Source organism: Pyxicephalus adspersus, chromosome 2 (assembly GCF_032062135.1).
Source record: "Pyxicephalus adspersus chromosome 2, UCB_Pads_2.0, whole genome shotgun sequence".
In the NCBI taxonomy this organism is placed as follows: domain Eukaryota; kingdom Metazoa; phylum Chordata; class Amphibia; order Anura; family Pyxicephalidae; genus Pyxicephalus; species Pyxicephalus adspersus.
Window position 1 is genome coordinate 83,122,427 of NC_092859.1, and position 24,464 is coordinate 83,146,890.

General features: G+C 35.8%; 1 protein-coding gene across 1 annotated transcript; it reads right to left on the bottom strand.

The window, feature by feature from the left end:
- Nucleotides 1–783: 783 nt before the first annotated feature.
- EPYC (epiphycan) lies at nt 784–22,228 on the bottom strand. Its single transcript, XM_072401235.1, has 7 exons — nt 22,110–22,228; nt 19,951–20,121; nt 10,360–10,525; nt 6,020–6,178; nt 4,328–4,530; nt 3,874–3,969; nt 784–1,343 (listed from the first exon to the last, which is right to left on the bottom strand). The coding sequence occupies exons 2-7, from the start codon at nt 20,110–20,112 to the stop codon at nt 1,173–1,175; spliced, it is 957 nt and encodes a 318-aa protein (XP_072257336.1). The 5' UTR covers nt 20,113–20,121; nt 22,110–22,228; the 3' UTR covers nt 784–1,172.
- Nucleotides 22,229–24,464: the final 2,236 nt, after the last annotated feature.

A 24,464-nucleotide genomic window follows, 5' to 3' on the forward strand; every position in this document is an offset into this window, starting at 1 on the left:
AATATATATATATATATTACTTGGAGGTTCAGAGTCTCTCAACAAAAGAATTACCTGTCTGGACACCCAGGCTTCATACAAGTTCTGGTACTAAAGCACCTGCTACAGAACTATGATTCAGACTGGAACTGTGTATATGACAGCTTGCAACAAGTCTGACTGGATGATAAAAAATATGGGTTCTATTTATAAAGCAGTAAATCTGCTATTCACTAAACCTTCCCTGGGGAATCAGTTACTATCATTGAAAAACATAGACCTAGAAAATTTTTTCACCAGGGAATGTTTCACTTAATGTCAGATTCACTACTTTATAAGTAGACCCCTTTGTCATAAACATAAACTGTTTAAAATGCTAAGCAATCTGTGCTACTGTGATCTTTCATACATTTTATTGCATTTTGATCATTTATTTATTATCAATTAATAATCTTTTAAAAATAACTTTAAAATAAAATTAAACTTAGTGTCACATTTATCATTGTAGCCCACATAGGAAAAAACAATTAAGGCTCAGTCCCCTTTTACTTTTGCACATTTTTCTCAATCGAGCAGTGAATTGCTTTGTATGATTTTATTGATGTTCATACATAATTACTAAAGTTTCAAATGTTTGTGATTTGCATGTGTATATGTAAAATGGCCAGAAGATGGCAGCAAAGCTACATTATGTTCTTGTGGCCCCTGGTAGAGTGGAAGAACTATTTCACATAATAAAGTATTATAGTAAAGTCCTTGGATCATGTTAGTGTTGATTATATTAAGACACAGAAGCTTTCAGGCTAAAGTGAAATAACAAATACCCTTTATGTACATCTCTATTTCAGGTGTAACACACTTCACATTTGCTCTGAGATGAGACGGGTTACTCAGGAGCTACTAGGTAGCAAACATTAACAAAACACATCACATACACAAGGTCACAGCATACTCAACTACACTAAATGCTCATTCGTTATGAGAAGGTACTTTATGTACATTTTGTTAATAGTATTTTCCAGGTCTCAGTACATTTATTCGATTAATTAAATTCATTTTTGAATTTTATTCATGAAAAAAATGTATTGAAATATCATATCATGGTACTCATTGGGAACGGCAAAGTGTTATGCATTTAAAGCCAGGTAAATGATTTATGTGTTTCTTTGAGTTAGTTTCTGTTTATTTCTGACTTAAACAAGTCTGCCGACTGGAATACGAGGTAGACACATGAAAGCCTGTGGTGTTTTACTCAGGTTAATAGGATTGCCATCCAATCGAATATCTTCAAGGGATCTTCGTGCATATGAGTAATCTTTCATGTTGCAGAAAGTGTCTTCATGCATTTCCTGAATGTTGTTGTCCTAAAATCAAGAGGATGCTCATTAGTATTCTTCAAATTAATAAATCACCTAAAAATACTCATTTCCTTTACATCTAGATCCCATAGAAGTGTGTGTGTGTGGAAGCTGGGCTCCTTTTAACTTAAGTTATAATGATGCAAAAAAGTTCAATGTAATGTAAGAAACACCTAATGGGGAAACCCTTATCAGTTCACAAGGTGTCTGGTAGCTTATCAAGTACTTTGTTACACATTTCAATAACAAACTATTTTTAATGGTATATTTATAGAGCAAAAGATGGAAATAAGTAAAGCAATGAATCTGACATTAGCAACATTCTTTGGTGAAGAATCAATCATTGCCATTGAAGACACCTGGACCTGGAAGGTTCCCCACCGGAGATTTACTGCTTTATAAATACACCCCAGAGAGTTTTGTCATTTAATGTATTTTTAATGCATTGGTATATTAATATTAATAAACTGTATAAAGTGCCAACATATTATGGAGTGATGTACTATAAATAGGGATTTTTACTCCTATTCTAATGAAAGGTTTTAGAACACTTTCATCAGTGATGCTGGCTGATCCAGCAAACCTGGAATGGATCTGGTCTAAGATTCAAAACATTTGCTAGCAAATAGCAAGTTACATTGAAAAAATCCTTTCCAGATTTGCTAGATCACACAGTTTCACTGATAAAAGTGTATCCTCTCCAGCCTTGGAGAGCTTTAATAAATCAGGCCCATTAAAAACATGTAATAAAGTCTGAACCTTTAACTGCAGAGCTTCATTGCTGAAACTGATTTTGTAAAATAACTTCTCCAAATAAAGTTTTTTGGATAATTTGATGTTTGTTCCATACATAATACCCATGAGTATGTTTTAGTATCACCCCTTGTGGGGCTTCAGAAATTCAGGCACTATGCACAGCTGCTTGGCAAGAAACTTTTCTTTTTACAATGGGGCCTATTTATAAGTGAGAGCAGATATCATGCACCATACTATAGGCTATGCATCCTATGGCCCATCTTTTTCCTAAAATTTTGCCTATTGTGTGTTTTGAAAAGAGTTTTTTTTTCTTAAAGTAGCAAAAAATGCTTTGTGGTTAAAGGACAAATCACAGTTTTTAAATTACTATCATTTGTATTTAATGCAATGCACCAAGGTGAAGTTTTTGTTATCTTTTTTTACCAGTGGTATGGCCCCCATGAAGCTCTATGATTGCTTTATTAATGGGATTTATGTCTTTCACTCAAATCTCATTGCACTCCAGGGATTTCTTTTAAACCTAAAACTAACTGTTTTTTGTTAAATTTCCACCTCCATAACTATCTTGAGTGTTGCCCCCACACCATACTACACACACACAATCACATCACAACTCACAGCCAAGGTGTCTGTTCATTCATTCAGCATGCTGAAATTTATCTTTATGTAAAGGTCACAGAACAATTGGTAAATGTGGTCTAAATTCCTGACTTCCATACACATGACAAGTCTTACATTGTGTGTAGACTTAATTTTTCCCTTTTGGTCTATTATATATATAATTGGAACACTGCTCCTACAAAGACAGTCAGGTTTGTCATCCTAGGACAATAGGAGTGTCATTGGCAGAATAATGTAAAAATGAAGGAAAATAATAATATCAGCAGTGAGAATAGGGCTGACTGTTGACATGCTGTTTAATAAAAAAATCACTTTGCTATTTTGAATGTAAAAAAAGGTTGTCTTTTTGATGTCTAAAACAGTGTCTCAGAAAATGGGCATCTTCAGGATACAACGTTTAATTGTATTTGCAAACACTGGGGAATGCAGCAGACTTGGCCCTAAATAATATTGTCTTATCCTGAGCAAAGTGTGTTTATGTTTCTGCTTTGGTAATATTTTTAATAATACAAGCCACATTTAGGTACATTTAAAGTATATGTATGTACCTTTATGTTCAGACCTCTTAATTAGCATTCCTGAAGAAGAAGACCCAATCTCCCGAACAGGTTGAATGAAAAACCTTCAAACAAAAGGTCCAGTCCCCCAAGTTTTTTTATGACATCTATGCATCATCTAATTGTTACTGTTTATTATGCAATTATGAACTAATTATTAGATGTATTTATTAAAGTATGTAGTTTAAATATACTGTTTGTATTTGATGTCTTAAAAGTCCGATTTGTGAACTTGTAATTTCCAATGTGCTACATAAAAATGTGGCATGTCTAAATTTTTCCTCAAAGCACACCAACGCATGTCTTTGGTGTGAAAAAGTCACATTGAAATCAGTTGTTTTTGTGTTGTTTTTGCATTTAAACTACATTGGGTAACTGTTCCCAATGCAGCCCAATACAGCCCAATCCAGCTGGTGAGAGGCAAAAACAAATCTTTTATTAACCAAGTTCTAGGTGCTTATAATAGTTTAGCACTGATCATCTCACTATGGGACCTGTGCATACCAGCCATCCTTGGTAGAAGGTGAATCATAGTGCATAGCCTAGGTCTCATATATGATATATATTTTTTCCAGGAAATACACAGAGGATGAAATAGTTACCTGAAGATGAAGAGCCTGTAAGCTTTCTGGGAGAGGTATTGGAATGTGGTCCAGGCTGTTGTCACTCAAGTACAAAAGACGAAGATCTTTCAAGTCCTGAAAAACAATAACAATTTCTTTTTAATCCTCAAATTACATTCATATAATAATTTCAGTAAAGTAAGTAAAACTGTTTTATTAGTATACAAGTGTTCAAAAAGCAACAATATGTATAAGAGAGATGCTGGGGTTGAATTGGCATGCAATTGGGCATGCATAGGGGGCTAGAGCTTCACGGTTGGTTTTGTGCTGGATTAGTGGATTGGGGATCCAACTGAAATAAAAGTGTGCAGGGCCCCATATGTTTTTATACTTCAGGTTGCTGTAGGCTATTAGTCCAAGCTGCTTATGCTTGGTTGCAAGCCTACTTTCAAATACAGTTTGCTGTAGTTTTAGTTAACTTTTATATACATACTTTAAATGCCTCCTGTTTTATTCCTTTGCGCCCAAGTCTGTTTTTGCTGGCATCAAGGTAATTCAGGGAGCTTGGTAATTCTGGAAGTTGTCTTATTCTGTTATCTGGAAGAATGAGCTCATTGAGCTGAGGCAAGGTCCTAAAAGCATCTTCATCAATATCTGATATGATGTTTGATGTCAAATCAATCTTCTGTAATTTGTCTGAGAGAAAAAAAAAACAAACATAAATTCATTACAGCTCATAAAGACTAAGTGATTTAACAGACTTTTGAATCAACATCAGAAAGTAATTTAATCCTGTAATATATTAAATCTTGTTTCCCTACATAGCATACTATCTAAATATATGAGACTGATTACTTTGAAACAATTTTCTAGTTTGGTACTGACTTGTCATACTTACCTATGATTATTTAATGTAGACACAGGTAATTATTTGCACATATTACCAAATGTGCTAGACTGACCCAAGACCGATAGTTTAGCAATTTATTTGTATTGTGATACTAATTAGAAATCTCAGAAAACATGGCCTGTTTTACCTGAAAACAGTGTTATTTTTTCTGTCCAACTAGGCTTGTAATCCATGTAATCCAAGCATTGGACTACACTGCAGTTGGCCAATACATCCTGATCAGTTAAATGTTCTAGCCTGTTATTGACATTGTAAACTCAAACTCATGAGAAAACGGTGGTTCTTTAGAAAAGCAAAAATGGCTTCAGGAACAAGGCCCTTTTGGAACGTTTGCTATAGCAAACCATGTGACTTTTATGGTAGAGCTTTATGGTTACACAAAGCAAAAAGATTTTAGCAAATATATTTGAAAAACCAACATCTGTAAAATTTATATATTACCTACCATTGGAATTAGATAGTTGGAGGCCTCCTAATGGTTCTGAAATGAATTCTATCATACATAGTAAGGGTACCTTCAGACCTGCTTTAGGATCGAGACATCTCCCACAGCTCCTACGCCCTGTACACCACAGCACCGGTTCTTAAAGAACCAGCATCTGCACATTCATTTTATGTGGGGATGCCTCTGGGAGAAGTTGCCTGTAGCGTCCCCTAAGAGGCAGCTGATCCTTGGTATGGAAAAGCAATAAAAGTACCAAAACCCCATAACCAGTGTGAACATAGACTTACTGTTCTATGTTCATAGGCTTCATATTCCAAGGAACTGCCAGAATCCTTACCGTGCATCTACTCTCCCTGGGTACATAATAATAAGCAGTAACTATTCCTTTAGCAATTTCACATTATGTATATTTTCAGAAATAGAACTGTTCTAGGCATTCCAAAAAAGTCCATCAAGATCAACCCCAAGTTGACAAACATTTTGCTGACTTTAAAAGAGTAAATAATAGTCTTCTCTTTATAAATATGTAAATATGTATATAAAATAAACTTGGTCCTGGGACCTGGTCAATTGATGCGCAATTGAACATACATGCTTAGATGGTGGATTCAATGGTGGACCTATCTCCTGAGCTATAAAGATACTGGGGAAAAAAAAGCAGAAGGTGCAATCAAAAACACTGTAGCCCATAGGCAGACTTATTCAGCAGAAATGGCCACAACATTAACATAAACCCCAACAAATGATAACTTTATCAAAAGCAAATTTTAGGAAACATTATACAAGTATATTTTAAGGCAAAAAATATTAATTTTAAAAATGTTGCATACTTAGATATGAGAAATCATTCTTATTTATCTTGGTTATTCTGTTAAAACGTAAGTAAACATGAGTAGTGTCCTTTGGCAAAGGAGGTACTGCATCAAGGTTGTGATCATCACAGTAGACGGTGGTACGAATACATCCACACAGGATACAAGTGGGGATACCTACAAGACAGATAAGAATAGTCACGTAAAATGGAGTACTGTTTAGGTGTATTCACCATTTCTAGATGTTCCTTAGAAAATCTTTACATTTTCCGGTAAAATGGAGCCAAGATCTATTATATAAAAAGGGCTTTTGTGCTTCAGAGTACAGTCTTGATGCTATTCTTCGCAAGGACAAAGTAATTCCAATGTGTTTATTATCCAAACCCAGCCACTGGAGAAGCAATGGAGACTAAAAGGTGCTTGACCATCACAAAGCTGTGGGTTCCTTTTGAAGGGGTAAAGCTGCGTACACACTTCCAATTTTTATCGTTCAAAATGAACGACGAACGATCGATTGGGCAAAAATTGTTCGTAAAAAAAGTAACCAACGACGCCGACGAACGAGGAAAGTCGTTGGAAATGAACGACCGGACCGGCGGATCGAATTGGACGACGATCGTTGACCATCGTTCGTGTGTACGATCGTTCATTGATCGTCCATGGTCTGAGCATGCGTGATGAACGAACGTTCCTGTCGTGCACGTAACTTCCTGTATCGTTCAAACGATCGCATCTATTGTGTGTACAATATCTACCAACGATCGTGTCGTTATCTGTATGTACAGGATCGGTGCTATACGATCGTTCGCAGATATCGTGCAGGATCGTTCGTCGTTCGTTTACCAACGATAATAATTGGAAGTGTGTACGTAGCTTTAGTCTGCCATAATGTGCAGATATGTTATGCATATATGCACATTGGCAAACAGCTCCAGGGAGCCCAAAATTTTATTTAATATTTAGCATTTAGTGGGCAGTTTTATTCCTTTTTGTGTACAGTACTATGTGCTGTTATTTTGTGTTATGTAATGGATAAGGCTAAGTGGATAGTACAGAATGTTGAATGTAGTTGAGCTCATGATAGTGGTAATAATATTTTAGTAACTGGTGAGATGCTGATAGGGAGCAGGCTTAGTACAGCAATTGAGGATGTGACCAATCAGCCTAGTCTTCCTCCTGCTGACAATCTTGAACAAAGCAGCTTCTGTAGTCTAAAGCAGTGGTCCCCTAACTTTTGAGGGTCGTGGACCACTAAATGCAAGGACTCGCTGTCAATGCATGCACAGGGAGCCATGTGCCACTCAAAAGGGAAGAAACTTCCCCCAGAGTGACGTCATTATGCCAGAACCCACCCACTCCATCGCAGGTCTGAGGTTGTGTCCTGGGACACAGTCCAAAGGAGGCACAAGGAACAGGCAACAATAAAGCTTCTCTGGGATGGGTTCTGTAAATGACAGGTGATGGGGAGTTTTGGCAGGGGTAATCATCTTCTAAAGTGGCCAATGTTATCTGTTTGTAAAATCCTAATCCACAACTTATTCGAAAGGGCTCATCTCCATAACTGGCCTGGAGGACCCAAACTGTAAGGGGTATGTACACACTTGCAATGCTCCTCGTCTGATAATTGTCTCAGGGCCGATATCGGATGAGAATCTGGAGTGTGTACAGCGCCCGTCGTCCATCGTCCGAACGACCGTCCTGGCAGATCCAAGGACGATAAACGACAAACGATTGTAATGGAAGCAGAACTCGTTCATGCATTGTGCAGTCCTTAGTTGTTGGAAAAGATTGTGAAAGATCCTTTCCAGTGACAATTTTGCACATGTGTACCCAGCCTAACTCCAAAATCCAGACTAGACACTAACTAGATCTAAACTACTGAAAATAATATTAGTCACCCATTATGATAGTCATTTATAATCATCCAATATTAATGAATATAAATGAATCACAAAATGATGCTGTGTCTGTAAGACACCACCCGAACCCGAGAGATTTTATTTAACAGACATGCCACTAATATCCATAAAGTATCCCTCCTACAATATGCATTGCTCAAAAGAGGTCTTAATTGTAGATTATAGACAATGGTGGACCACATGGTGTGCTATCTAAATTTGTTTTATTTTCATATGGATTGTGGCGAAGGCAAGCACATTATCATTAATTATTGTTTAAACTGAATTATAGTCATTTTCATAATGTTTTTCTACCTCCTTTTTGCTTACATGCTACTCTCTTAGTTCCAGCTCTTTACTGTCACCATTTATCAGTGAGAGACACAGCACGGAGCATTCTGACCACTCATGACTGTCACCCAGTAGAAAGACCTCCTACTGTGTGATTCTATAATAAATCATGATGAGCCAGACACTCATACACAGAAGCATCTTTTTTCTACAGACAATGCAGGGGAATCACTTCAATAACATTTTTTCGGAAAGTATATTTTTTTATAACAAACAAAATCAACAAGTCAGTATATTGGGTATAGGTCCATTACTAGTCATAAGTCCATCCTACTTGGTCTGACTGCCATTTCAGGTCTACAGATAACAGATTTCTCAATTCATTGGTCCTACCAAACCTTCCTTTTCACTTTTGCACTCATTTTCATTACCTCTGCCCTTTCTTCCATTATCATTGGTCCCTTCTATCCTCTGTATGCTCTCCTTGCACCCTTGTACATTTCTTTGTATCCTGTCTGTACCCACAGTGTCATCTTTTATAAAACATTAATTCCCCATAAAGTGCATAATGTACATTCTTCTCAAAATGTCACTTCCATGTTGCAAATTGAGAATATGCTTACATGTACATTCTATCACCTCATGGTGGTCAGGTAAATAATAAACAACCTATACTTAGACCAGGTCATAATATATGGGAAGGGGTAGGTGTGTTCTGGGAGCCCTTGACCCCAGATGTTCATGGGGTGTCCTGAACTATTCCAATAATACTCTGCCTCTGATATTCAGGTATGAAGGCATATAAGCCTCCATTATTCTGATAACCTGTGTGTCCATTGGCATTGTGCAGATAAAGTCAGGCCTGGAGATAAGGGAGCACAGTGGAAGGCTGGCCTGACGGAGCAGACAGGATAGGGTTAATAAGTTAGTTTTGGAAGTTGGAGAGGATTGGGTTTTAGGGGGGTTAAGGTGTTAAAAGGTCAGGAAGAGGAAGTGGCGAGGCTATTAGATCAGAAAGGGTGCAGGAGAAAGTTAAACACCCTCCCTCGCTCTTTTTTTGATATATTTATGGGTTGGATGGGATAGTGCAGTAGGGTCCAGCGGGTAAGGTTTTTGAGCGGTGGTGTTCATTGGTACATAATTACAGTGGAGTTGGGGACCCAACTTTGGTGTGGAGTCTCCATGGTAGTGAAAAAGGTTTGGTTGAATAAAATATGGTGGTGCTCTGCATTAAAGGAGGAGTTACATCATTCCCAAGTTGGGAAAATTGGCGGCTAGGAGAAATTCCTATCAGGTGGAAGCAGACTACATAAGTAATTTGGGTGCCTTTGAGGACCAGCAAACGGTACGGTTAGGTTGGGAGTCTTAGTTGGGGGTTGTGAGGTTAATGTTAAATTTTTGGTAATAATTATTTATTGTATTGTTTATATTTTATTTTGTATTTTTTTATTTATATTTATATTATATTTTGTTAACAATTTGTTATGGTATTTATGGAAAGAGTATTTTAAAAAGATTGTTGAAATAAAAAAAAAATATTCAGGCCATTTAACCAAAGTTATGGTGTGTTTATTGGTTGGAAGGTGGTTAAAGATGGGAAGGTGGGTAGGTTGGTTAGAGGTCTGCAAAATCTGTTTTGCCACAGTCGTGAAAAAACACAGTTACTGCAGAATAATGGCCCCTATTTATTATGACAATTTGAAAATTTGGCAGTGATGGTTGATACCAGCAGATAACAGATTGAACATTTAATATTTACTCATTCTTGATATGTCTGTAAAACCAGGGATTGTGTACACATCAGGACAATGCCATCAGGACCAAGATAGATCCACCTTCATCGATATTATCTACTGCAGAAATTATTAACAGGAATAAAGTACCATATGGTACTATAGATATTACAGAAGTTCTCCTTTAAATAGTTAAAAAAATATTTCTGCAGAACTTTATATTTATGGTTATAGGTACAAATGGTAATTGGGCTCCAAGTAAAAATATAGCCACACTGAATAAATATAATGTAACATTATTTTAAATAATATACATATTAAAAAATTAAAACAGACAGCATGGAATATATGCTTTGAAGTGCAGATTCTTCTAAATCACGACATTTAATGTAATCATCCTACTTTGCTGCTGTAACTGAACACTAGTGGCACAAACCTCCACTTGCTTCCGGAGTTTGGACTCCAGGAGACAAGGGTCCCTGTGGTGAAGATCCATCAATTAATTTTGGTGTTGATTCTCCTTCTTCTTCCGTTTCTTCTTGCACTGGCTCAGGAGATAGAATTGGTCTATTTACAACAGGCAATACTGTTCCAATTTCTATCTAGAGGGGGCAAAACAAAAATTAATTATTCAGAAAATAAAAACTACAAACCTCTTTATAGAAGCAGAATTGTGTGTAAAGAACTAGAGTTCAACACCAGGTGTCACTGTACGACACATCTGCTTTTACATTCCTCTATAAACTTTTATGCTACAGAAGAGATCATTTAACTGCAAAAGCATAATTTAAAAATGAGAAACTTTCTGCCATCAGTAAGGATCCCGTAAAAATGAATAGGAAAACAAGTTTCAATATTTGAATAGAAACATTGTATAGAATCTAACCTTCTGTCAACTTCTCACTATAATCTAAATTTCCAGTCTGATTGTGGAATGTTTTTTTTAGGTGATTGGTGATAATTAGTGATAATTATTTGCTGTTATTTACTCTCCATTTTATGTGTTCACAATTACATGTGCATGCAGCTGTAAAACATTGGATATTTAGCTACAGCTAATACAGTTAAAATTCATACAATACAACATTATTTTTTGTCTACTTTTCCTTCTACATTTTAATTTCTAAAACATACACCAGACACTTTCTTTAAATCATTGTAAATACCTTTGAAATCATCATCTGTTGGTATTAGGTCTACACTAAATAATTATCTCCGGAAAAAAATGTGCTGTCCATCAACTGTTAATATGAATACCCATTAGCATTACACATTTTACAAAATATAGTTTACAAGTTGCATGCAATATATACTATTGACATAATATATAATTGTTAATTACAACAGCAATTTTTCCTGAAACCAATTTCTAAAAATAACAATGAAAAGGTCATTTAAACAAAAGAGCAATACATACTGACATTTCTTTAACACTAAACTTGCTTACAGCATCATTGCAAAAAAAAAAAAACTAAGGCAGGGCTTAGTTGCTTTCCGTGTGGGTCTTGCAATTAGAAAGCATAAAGTCAATGACCTACCCCATAGTACCACACACACTTAACCAACCCCAACAAGACCCAAATCTAGATTGGGCAGAACCCCACTAGAGCTCCCTGCCCCTCTATTTGCAGCAGCCACCACATTCATTTTTTTACATTATTTTCAATATGTGCATGTCATTCTCCTGTAAGCCGAGGATGACTTGGGTATGCACCGGAGGAGAATGCCACTGGTGTCAGTGGGTTAAATGATACTGGGTGTAATTTAACCCAGAAATTTAATGGCAGCCAGGTCTGGGTGTATTTGGCAGCAATGCTTTTTTTAACATCCTCCTCCTGTGTAGTTTGAAAGTAAATGAATAAAGACAGTGGAAATGTTCTTTATCAGAATTGTGGTAAAACATGGGGATAGAAGATCAATAGTCTGATATGGACAAGAATGCAGTAAATTACACTGTAGTAACATGATCCTTAAAAACAGTAGTCACTTGACAATAAAAATGCAAAAAAAATGTCAATTCTGATAATACTTAGGTTATAAATGAGCAGACAGTAAGCACGCAACAAATTGAAAAATCAATAGAATAGATGGGCAAACTATAAAACCTTTGTGCAGTGAGTGGGGGAGAGGTGACTGTCCCCTGTCTAATATGGATGAGCGAGCAAGATTTCAAAATTCGATCTTGCGGCGAATCGGGCTGATCTCGCTTACCGAACATATAAGCGCCTGTGTAAATTCAGCCGTCAAGATCAAATTTTTTGGGACCTGCAAGAGCTGACAGCCCTGCTCCCCTGATTTGCTTTGTACAGGGGCAGGATTATGTCTCTATCTCTGCAGTCTATTGCTCTTTTAATACAGGAAAGCACTTTGCTGGTTTTAGATATTGCAGCTTGGCATTGCATGCTGTTATTAAGTCTATGATCTACCAGAACCCCCAGATCCTTTTCCATTTCTGACTCTCCCAAATGTAATACCCCTAGACAGTATGAAGCAGCATGTTGTTAGCTCCCAAGTGCATAACTTTACATTTATCTATATTAAATGTCATTTGCCACTTGGCTGCCCAATCAAACAGTACATCCAGGTCTGCTTGTAGATTATAGACATTCTGTATGGACTTAATTCCATTACATAGTTTGGTGTCATCTGCAAACACAGAAATGGGACAGTGTAAACAAGCTCTTAAAAGTCATTAAAGCAGAATTGTTTTGCTGGTAATAAAATCAATATATGCAAGGGGAATAGGTCAGAGAGGGGTGGTGGTAGCTAAAGTTCTGTTGTCCAGCAGGCAGGGTCAAACAGAAACTTAGGAGCACACTGTATTTTCGCCAAACCAAGTATTATTCTGTACTTGTAGCATTCATAAATAAATAAAACAAAGGAAAGTGTGCATGTAATTTTGAGATGTAGCATATATGGTTTTGGTAGCTGTTTTTTTTTTCTTTTTGGTAATGATCTAACAATGCATTCCAACTAGAATATTAGGAATGACTGATTCTGTAGACTTTCCCTACAGTATTCTAAAAGGCTTAGTGCAGGAATTAAGGCAAGCAGTGGTACTCAGCTTTTCTGGAATTAAATATCAGGCATTCAATTATCCCAGGCAGTTTTTTAAGCTGATTACCTACACTGGAAATATTGGCATACACTTTATTTTATTGCAGCTTAGTTGCTCTTTTGCACCTGATACACCTTCATTTTGTGTGAGAAGTCTAGCACAATTGTGAGGAAACTGGAAACTCTGGGGTCTATTTATAAAGCAGAGAATCTGTCATTGAGCAACATTCTCTGTTGCAGAATCAATGACTGCTATTGAAAACAAATGAACCTGGAAGGTTCTCCACCAGGTAAAGTTTCAGTGAATGTCAGATTTGTTGCTTTATAAATAGACCCATTTGAGTGTTCCGGTATGCATGTATACTCTGATCTTAATGGGGATAATTTGGTGCTGACCTGGTTTTTTGCTTCCCACTCCCCACTCCAGCAGCCTATATAAATAAGCTTCATGTTACATGCACCCTTGCAACATCATCCAAGCAAAGCATCTTCCAACTTGTAGAAATCCTGCCCTTCTATGTGTGCTATATCTAAAAATTTAATTAAGTCTTGTTATTACCTAAAACTGAAATCTCACATAGAATGACAAGTAAAGATGCTAACCATTGACTTTATTGTCATTGTGTTTAGCTTAGAGATGTTTCTGTAACTTTTAACTTTCTGTAATGTTTCTGTTTCTGATTTTTTTAGGGTTTTATTATTTCAGTGAGAACTGTACTAGAGTTTGCTCTCATAAATCTTTATTTAGTAATGACTAGACTTTCTCTAGATTTACTTTTGGTTAGGAAACAGCCAGTCTGGGACATTGTTTCTTGTTATCTCTTGCCAGCTTTGTCCTTTAGCCATCTTATAACATGATACTGGCTCCCTTGGTGAACAATACATAGTATTTTAGCATATGCTATTTTTTCCTATGGCTTGTAACATTCCTAACACCATTCTTTCTTTCTCTTTTCAGAGCATTTCTGTAAAATCTGGGGAAAGGCAATTTTTAAAGCCAGTGAAGAACGAGATATCAATGATTGTGCTATCCATTTGTACACTGACTTCATCAATAGAAATACAAGATTGGAACAGACCAATCACAATATATATACTAGAAAGATAAAAAAGAACCACAGGCCTTTTTACATAATATTATTTAAAATAATAATAATAATAAAGTAAATTAAAACTAAACATACTTATTATAACAACTTGTTTAAACAGTCAGAGAAAAACAAATAACCCTTCAGTGTGTTTTCCTGCTTCGCAACCATCTCTGACCACACAACTGTGACCTTGGTTTCCTCATAAGGACATTTTTGTATATTTGGGGGTTTGGTTTCATAGTTAGAAAATATTCATGTACTCATATCTACTAGTACTGTCATATTTTTCTTGTAAATAATTAATTTGTCACTCAATCACCCAGAAGTGCTTTTAGTTTTTTTCTACTTCAGTGCAACATTCAGTCTCAGTACCGAGAGGTTTGCAGCCAATAATTTTATCCACAACACCCACTGTTAGGAGAATACTGGTGCTGACGAGGGCCTTACACCACCCTTCTCATCTTACACCCTCTTTCAATAGGATTTTCCTACTGATGTAATAAAGAGTCCCCAAATTCCCAAAGAACAGTGTTTATAAGGTACAATAAAGTGTTTTTCACATTTGTTAAATGGAAAATAATTTCCTCCAGGTGAATAATACACACTGTCAATATTTAAGTATACTTAACTGATTCTTGCCTTGTTCTGTTATTTTATTAACTAGCTATTTCAGTAACTTTTTTAAAAAGACTCCTAAATACGATGGACTGCCTACACTCAACCCAAGCCCAGAAAGTCTGCATATCCACATCCTTCTAAACATTTTAGATCCCTTGGGTTTTTGAATGTGGGAGCCTGAAATGTGTTTTACCCACTTTAGTTCTCCCCTTGTATAACTCCATGGACCAGAGAAGGTTGTACTTTTTTAATACAGGCCTGTTTGGCAATAACTAGCTATTATTTTAGATTAATATTAATAATAAACAGGATTTATACAGCACCAACATATTACGCAGTGCTGTACATTAAATAGGGGTTGCAAATGACAGACAAATTCAGACAGTGACACAGGAGAAGAGAACCCTGCCCCGAAGAGCTTACAATCTAGGAGGTGAGGAAATAACACACAATAGTAGAGGAGAATATTTTTTTAAGACAAACAAGGTTTTCCTTTGGTGAAAATGTCTTGCAAGCATTTAATGTATGTATTACATAAAAAAATGGAACTGAAAAAGCAATTTATTTATTCGGATCAGTTTTAGTTTAAAAGAGTTAAATAGCATTACTGTAAAGGGACATTTTTTACAGAGCAACTCTTAGCTGTCATTATGACAGCTGTGACTTGGCAGCAAATGCCAGGAGGGTAGCGGCAGCTGGCAGACAAGAAGTATTACACATGCCCTGAGTACCTTGTTTTTTGAAGGGGATGTGTGAGATGCCAATTACCAACAACTGGTTAAAGGAAAAATGTTACTAATTAAGTTGTCCTATATTAGGTTTTCTCATTTTAAGTTATGTTTTCTTATAAAAAAAAAGTCTTCTTAAAAAAGAAAACCTGGGTTTTTGCAATTTGCAAAACATGAGCCTTCTAAGTCCTTCCAAGTACTAGAGTAATCAAAATATTTATGACTAGACCAAATTTTGTAATTTTCATGTATCAACCCCAAATACAATATGTTGCCAAACAGAAACTTTTCTTTGATAACCATGATATGTTATGTGATCACTAATTAGAGTGAATACAAATCAATTTGAAAGGATCTCCAGCTAAACTTCCGTCCCTGGTCACTGCAGTGGGGATGCTCAGTTAAAGCTGCATACACACGTCCAATATTTATCTTTGGAAACGAACAACCAATTGGCCAAAAATCGTTCTCAAAAAAAGTGACCAACGACACAGACGAACGAGGATAGTTGTTGGAAATAAACGACCGGCACGGCGGATCTGATTAGACGAAGATCGTTCACCATCTATCGTGTGTACGGTCGTGCATGTACATTACAGGTGCCTATTTATATAGGAAGTGTGTGCATAGCTTAAGACTTCAGTTAAGATCCTTCCAGCACAGAAGATACCAGGAGGACATTTATTTACATTGAGAGGTTGAGAACATCTTAAAAATAATCTCAGCTCTCATGAAAATATAGCTTTAGGCTCAGAGGGATTTCTTACTTTGTGTGTTCATGTGTAAATTTTGGTGACACAGACACAAAGATAAGGGCCTTAGTTTAATAAATAATAAAAAGTACACATTCATGAAGATTAAAAAAAAAAAAAAAACTTTTTTCAGATAACACTGGTTATCAGTGTCAGCCTTTGATTCTCTAACATTAATAGCTTTGTCAATGTTGGCCAATTCTAAAAAAATACCTTTATTCATATTTGCCAAAATAAATGGGGAATAAGCCAAATTTACATTTGTAATTAGTCCTTTAAGTTTAGTGGTGCCTTGTGCTGCTCGTTATCCTGCAAGATCTGTAATTGCATGGGTGATGGCAGATCTCATATGGCAATATTGGCTGGGCATGTGAATAGTCAGGCCAAAATAAACATATGGTTTCATTTGCTCCTTGTCAGCACATGAAATGATTGGCTTATTTTGCTTCTTTTTCTTTTTCATCTTTAAGTTCTGCTGTACAGGGAGAGCAAGCAGATGATGCCTAGTCAAATTCCGAGACTTAGTCTGCTTCCATAAAAAAAAAAAATGTGGTACATTTAATACTACATTAATAGATAAAAACTGCAATATTGTATACAATATTTATATATTTCATATTTCTAATGTTATAAAATATCATGTAATATCTTTATTCATAAAGATAAAATACTTGCCAGTAGACCCTCTATCATTTGATCTTCACTATCTTACACACAGTCACTACTAGAATCCCCAGCATCTGACACTTCCTGATGTGTCAGCTGCACTGCCTTTTAACTGTAGTTCTCTACTACTTTTCTACTGTGCAGCTCTAAAGATACACAATAATGACATGGCTGGGTAAAACTACAGTGTACAAAAGGTATATGCATTTAATATTTTTTTCTTGCCTAAAACCTGCCATACCTTCGTGTTCATGGAAAAAACTTTTTCTAGATGTGAGATGGGAGATGTGAGATGAAAATTGCAGTAACAATTTGCTCTATAGCAAACAAAAATTGCAAATTGTGGAAATGGATGGTAAGTTATGCCACTTTTCTGCAATGCTTTTATGTGGGGAAAAAAGGCATACAACATATTCTGTTTTTATTAAGAGCTGAGAGGAGGTTGGGAGAGCTTCAAAGCACAATGCAGAATTCAGTACATATTGCCCAATGTCATACTGGTGCACAAAATGCTGGCACAAAACAATATGTCAACCATATGTGCAAAGAACTTTTAGAAAATAATAAAGTCTTCAAAGAGAGCAGATAGGAATGTTTTAGGAATCCAAGATGATTGCTATTAAGGGAGATAACTATAGGGATATAAGGAGTATAGGGATATCATTTGTTCTCGTGCCAACAGTCACTAGTAGGGTTTACCTTTACTTTCCACTTTCTTTTCTTTCAAATATTTTAGATAGGAAGTGATAATAAGTATCCTGAAAAGGGTGACGGATAGCAATAAAAAAATGAAAAATAGTCAGCACACAATGGTCCAGAGTCACTGGAATACTTTATTGGTATTCCATAACATAAACTGATGTGACAATTTAGAGATAATGTCGACGATAAAGGTCCCCTTTCTCAGGGAAAAGACACAGAACAATTATGTAGCATTATGCTATAGAACCACAGTAAACTATTCAAGTGGTACTAACATGGTGTGTTGACTTCCCTTCTTTCTTTGCATATTAATACGGTGCCACTGTTAGTTCGACATTCGCAACTGTTGCATGTCCACGATTTTAATGTGTGTAAATTCTTTAGCATTAAAACTCCTGGCAGTGATCTGTCCAGTACCCACCTAATGCAAGCCTCTTTTTTTCCTTCATTTTCACTCTAGAGATAATCACCCAACTGGACTGGTAACATAAAACAGTGCAGAAAGCTATATGTTGCTTCCATTTGACATTAGTCATTTTTACAACACAGTAACACATTTTCCTTTCCTGACCTTTAGCCTCTGGAGACATATAAACTTGAAATTAATTTTTTTGCTTTTGTTTTATAGAGTTCAAACATATAAAATGGTTTGCCTTGGCCATCCATACATGTATAATTATCTAAATTATATCTAGCTATGCAAAACAGATTTTTTTATGCCAATAACTTCAATTTAACTGTAGAATCAAAAGCAGACTACAGAGTACTGGTACGGTTCTGCATATGAGCAATATTTGGTAATAATAAAGTTTGGAAGCTAAGTGGAAATTGACAACAGGAGGGAAAAAATTACCAGCATGTAATGAAACATGACACTGGATTTCAAAATTGTTCGTCAAACAACAGAAGCCCAACATTCTGCAACAATTTAAGATAAATTGGTACAAATTTGAAGAGCTAGGTGGAAAAATAGTTTAATAACATGTCTGGCTTTTTTACAGATTTTGCTGAACATTGACCTATTACGGTTCTAGGGGTGTGGCATTAAAGCGGACCTAAACTCCCTATACTAACATGGCACTCAATGTTTCAATGCAGAGCGCCGCTATCTTCTTCCTTCTATTCCTGGAGATTCTTAGGCCATCCTTATTGGTTAGGCGGGTATGACATAACTCCTGTACGGGCACATGGGAGTTTATTTATTCCTGGCAAGCACGAGGAAAACTGGGTTTGCTGGATTGACAGCTGGATGACAATTGGGCAGATAAGAATAGTTATTGCAGAATGGACATTGCCTGTCCCTGATCGTGGGATTTAAGTTCCACTTTAAATGAAGCTAAGGTTAAAAAGAGGACAGTTCATTCTCATCCACTCTTTCTTTTTTTAATTTCCTATAACAGCAGTTAACTTTCAATATTGCTGAGACCAACTGCTCACTTGAAACAAATGCCAAGAAGCCTTCAGTGTCCCACATATGGCATGCAGATTCTGGTTTTAGACAACACTGACTGATTGTTAGAAAGCACAGTATAAATATCACACCACAATGTATATTTACACATACATTGCCTTCCAGCAAGGACGTGCTAATCTCATTTTTAACATCTAGTTTTTAAAACAAATTTGCAGAATACTAGAGTTTTGTTCTTCAATTATAATTCAAAATAATTTTACAAGAAGTGATGCAGTTATCATTGAATTTTGTTATCTTACTTGTAGGTTAAATATGGAAAAATCTAGACTGTCACTTTAACTGACATTCACATTTATTTCCTGTTATCATGTATATAAAACACAAATAATTTAGTTTGATTAGTAAAAGATTTGGTTTCAGTGTTTGAGTTAGAACATGCATATTTCTTCTGGATAACTCTTCCTTTAGATGTAGATAACATATTGCTATGATGGTCTCTACTGAAGGGTCCTATATAACTGTATATCAAGGCAACAATTACGTTTTGTATAGAGTGGGGAAAGGTTAAACTTCTAACAGGGTACATTTTGCTGTTTGAGTCCCGATAGCGAGATTCCTTTACCTTCCTGTTCTGCCTTAAATACACACCAGAAAATGGGAGGACATTTCTAGATAAGTAAACAAAGATAAAGTGGTCTGCAGAGCAGATGTCCTCACTGGACCACTGTGTCTCACTAATTGCTCTTATGACCACTCAAAATATTTGGTTTCCTTTATCATTCAATGGTTTAAATTCAACTTACATATGCTTTAAACCTTGGCCAAGCAGCAATTCAGCCTGAACAATGACCTTTAGTTTTGCCAGAGACCATCATGTGTTCAATGTGTTCTTTTCATTAAAAGTGAAGAAAGCAAAAAAAGTTCTAGGAATTGATGATGCAAATTTAAAACACATATTTTAAAGCAATGAAACTTTGAGAAAAAGAGAAAAACATATACCTCTCCTTGATCAACATTAGTGTTTTCATCATAGTCGTAAAGATTATAAAGTAGGTCAACTTCATAAGCAGCTGTGTCATAGTTGACACTATCCGTTGGAGGAGCAGATAAAACTGCTTCAATTATAAAAAGTCCCAGGAATATATTTGCAAGTGTCTTCATTCTTCAATCCTTTAAAGAGAAACAACAATGTATAAAAACATTTATGACATAGATTAAAGAGGTGAAGTTTAATGTGTTTATGTAGAAGGAGTCCCATGTCCCAATATATTTATAGTCTGTGATGCTATGTCCAGACAGAACTTCAGGACTGAAGAAGAAGCATTGAGGAAACCACACAGTAGCATTAATTCAGTGAATTTTCTCCGTATAAATACACTCTAAATGGGAGTCCTCATAGAGTTTGGATGTATGCCACTGAGTATACAAGTCAACATGCCACAGACTGGGCATCCAACATGTAATGGAACATGATGCCCCTTTGCATAATGTTTGCTATTATGTATCTGATTCTCAAATATATTATGAGACATAAATAATAAAGCAATGCTAAATGCAATGAGTATGTGCAGTTATCTATAGCAGCTAATCGGAAATCATCTTTAAATTATCTTATTATTATTATTATTAAACAGGATTTATATAGTGCCAACATATTACGCAGCGCTGTACATTAAATAGGGATTGCAAATGACAGACTAATACAGACAGTGATACAGGAGGAGAGGACCCTTACTACCATAATCGTAAAGAAAATTCTACTGTGAAAAGGCCTCTGTATGCTCATAGATTTATGTGGTGCAATATCTGCAGAAATTCATGAGCTTCACAAAGTGTGCATCATTTTTATTTCAATGTCTTTTCCCTATGATAATACTTCTTATGCATCCCAATCAGAAGCTAGTATATTGCTTGTTTTGATTTGATAGGAAATACAAAATGTCAAGGAGCAGCACCCCTAGTGGTCACATGTGAAGCAAAAATGTTGTCATACTTGCCACCTAATGAGTGTGTTCATTTTAGGGTATTACCCTTATTTTTGTTTTTAAACAATGAGCTAGCCTAAATATAGCTTTTCATCACCTGTCAATTTTTTTTTCTTCCTTGAATTGTTTTCAATAAATTAGCATCTATAAAATGCAAACTTGGATTCCTAGCAGACCTATTTGTCAGTGGGATTAACTTCTACGTAAACAGACATGTGACGTGTGATTTCCCTCAGAATGACAGTACTCTTGAAGACCCTAGCTGTTGAATAGTGCAATACACTTGTCCTATTCATCTCCAACTCTGAGTAAACTTCAGTCCAGAAACATTACCAATTCATGTGCAAGAATGCACTGACACACAAACTAAATTTCAGTGGCTTAAAAGAAAGAAAGTCTTTATGAACCAGCTTTAGGCATGAGGATATGAAATTCCTCTGGGAACTGAGAACAGTACAAAGCTCTCATTTATGTCAGATTCTCAAAGATACTTTATGCTGTGCACCCATCAAGACTACTCTGCTTGAATTACCTGTTTCCACTGCAAAATTTTCTTAGGTTGAAATAACATTTTGCAGATTAAATATTTTCATTTTAAACTATATGTTTAAACAGAGTGAGTAAATATGATATATATATTAACTGTAAGGCAAATTGAAAAAAACATTTATTCTCAGTGGTAATAGCAAAAAATGACAATTTTACAAAAATAATATATATTAAAATATATATTTAATATTTACTTTAAAATTATAATAATGCTAATTATAATAATATCAATATTGAATTATTAGTTGGATAATAGTTGGCATATGTACAATTTACTGATTAATCTCAACATAAAATGTTAAATTTGAGAATAAAGTTTTTGTACAGGAAAGAACATAAATATTTTTAGTATCTCTAATATATATTTTTGTTGCACAAAATTAAGTTCTAAAGGTAATTAAAAATATGCACAAAAAAGTACAAATATGCACAAATCACACTCATACATTATATATATATATATATATATATATATATATATATATATTTATAAAACAACTGTTTCTCCCAAATATTAAGGGTTTTAAAGCATTAAATACTTTACATTTTGCATAAAACACATTTAACAACTATAAATGTGCAAGATAAGGTGATAGCAAGAGAGAAATCAAGAGAGAAACTTACCTTGGCTCCTGTCTTCTAGAATGGCAGCAGGTTAGTTTAAGCACACTCCAAGTGGTATGTGACCTGACCAATTACCAGCCATATCTCAGTCTGAGGGAGGGTGGTACCTTTACTTGTTAGTATCAAGTTGGAATTCACTCCATGGTTAATGTCTCTGGATTTGTGCTTGCTAGAATTAGTAATATTAATGGTTCTGTGTTTATACTGAAACATGATGTCCACTATGCATTGATATTGCTTTTCAAGTGCCAGATGTCTCAGTTTGAAGTTTACTTTGACATCTGAATGGGGCCATTGTGACTGTTGGACCTGGGAAGTTTGTATATATGTAATTATGCTACAACTGCAGTTTACACAGACTTTTAAAGAACAGTGCAGCAAGAAACAAAAACCCAAACACTCTTTACAGTCTTACTAATTATTTGTATTTGTTTTTGTGTGTGTTTCATTGATGCATTGCAGAAAACACAATAAATTAAAATGAGAAATGAGAAAGAATAGATATTTAAATATTTATTATGGCTATTATGGCTTAAAATAATGTGGATACCTGAGAGCTAGATTTTTCTAATTATTGCTTAATTGTTTTGTCAATCTTCAAGCCACTTACCACAATTAATATAGGTAATTGAAAACAGCGAAATGTATATTATCTGAAAAAAGATTAATAAAAAGGCACAGTGGTTTGAATTTTAACTAAAGTAACGGATAGCATTAAATAAAATAAAAAGGGGAACGGGAATAAAAAAAAGCCATTTAAAGTAAATAAATCAGTTGGAGGATTTAAAAAAAAAAGCCAAAATAATTTAGAAGAATCATGAAGATTATTCATGTATCCCAGAGATATATATTGTGTTCTGGTACCTCTTGGTGAAAGATACAAGCCATGCATTGTAGTTTATGTCTGAGCACTGAAGTATATATTTGGAATTTATAGCTCAATGATGTTCCAATGTTCTTATCTTTTTATCAACCCCAGAACAATGGAAAGGCAGTCTTCCATGTCCCCTGTCTCTCGTGTCACCACTGATAGCTATGTTTATTTGCTAAAACTTAACACAGAACACAAAATAAACATTTTAAATATTGCAGCATACCAGTCCCTAGGTAACTGAATTGATTTTCTTTTCTTCGGGCCTAGAACAAGTATAGAACATGCTTGCTGGTCTTGCCAGTAATGGAGGTATCCTTGTCACTTCATGTGAGCTGAAAAGAAAGAACAAACATCTTGTGTAAACTAGTGCCATCAGTGCACCACATATTAGAGCTGGTCAAAGACAGTGTACAACTATGGCTCCTTCCTCAAAGCGGAACTTTTATTAAAATAAAATAAATACCACTTATCTTTGTTACCACAGATCCCTTGATCCCTTCGCAGCTGGCCTTGATTCAGTCCTGTGCCACCCTGGATTCCTATAGAAAGTAACATTTGTGGTCATAGGTCCACTTTAATACACTGGAGAATTTAGCATGGAATTATGCTGTTTTGGGATTACAATATAACAATAAGGGAAGACTCAGACCTTCATTGGGATCAAGCAATTCCTAGTGGCACCCTGTGGCTGGCACCTTGCCAGCTTCCCAGTCACTTTCACAGCTGTGCTGTTTCCTAAAGAACCAGAGTCTGCACATTTGACAGCTGGCAGCAGCGAGTGGTACCTGTACTGCTCATTGTTGCCCCCATTCATTCTCTGGGGAGCTACCACTGGAAGAAGCTACTATTAGCATTTCCCAAGAGGCAGTGGTTCCCTGGCGTGAAGAAGCAGTAAATGCACAGCATCTTCATTGCAGATATGAACCAAGCTTTAAGGGCAAAAAGCCTAAGGAAAGAAAACTAACGCTGCCACCATATCTATGGACTGTTAAGCTACAATATTTTACATTTTGCTTTTTGGTTTAGATTGGTTTACACTTTAAATGCATCAACACATCAAATGCATCGACATTTGTGTCTTTTTAAATGCATCTCATACCTGTTTCTCAATAAATCATATTGAAATAATCACTAGGGTCACATATTTTCCACACTTTCCCTACTACTGATTTGGGGTAGAGAGTGCAGGGTCAATAAATTGCCTGCATGTCCTAACGTGAGTCTATGGTAAATGTCCTGTTACCCAAAAGGTGCAAGGGCTGATTTGTTAAAGCTCTCCAAGGCAGGAGAGGATACACTTTCATCAGTGACGCTGGGTGATCCAGAAAACCTGGAATGGATTTCTTTAAAGTCATTTGCTATTTGCTAGCAAATGTTTTGAATCCTGGACAAGATCCATTCCAGGTTTGCTGGATCACCCAGCTTCAGTGATGAATGTGTAGCCACTCCAGCATTGAAGAGCTTTAATAAATCAGACCCAA

Coding starts and splice junctions, on each gene's coding strand:
- EPYC (XM_072401235.1), bottom strand. CDS start 20,112: ATGAAGACACTTGCAAATATATTCCTGGGACTTTTTATAATTGAAGCA. Junction 10,526..19,950: donor CTAATGTTGATCAAGGAGAG/GTATATGTTTTT, acceptor TGCCCCCTCTAG/ATAGAAATTGGAACAGTATT. Junction 1,344..3,873: donor TACAGGCTCTTCATCTTCAG/GTAACTATTTCA, acceptor TCTTGATTTTAG/GACAACAACATTCAGGAAAT.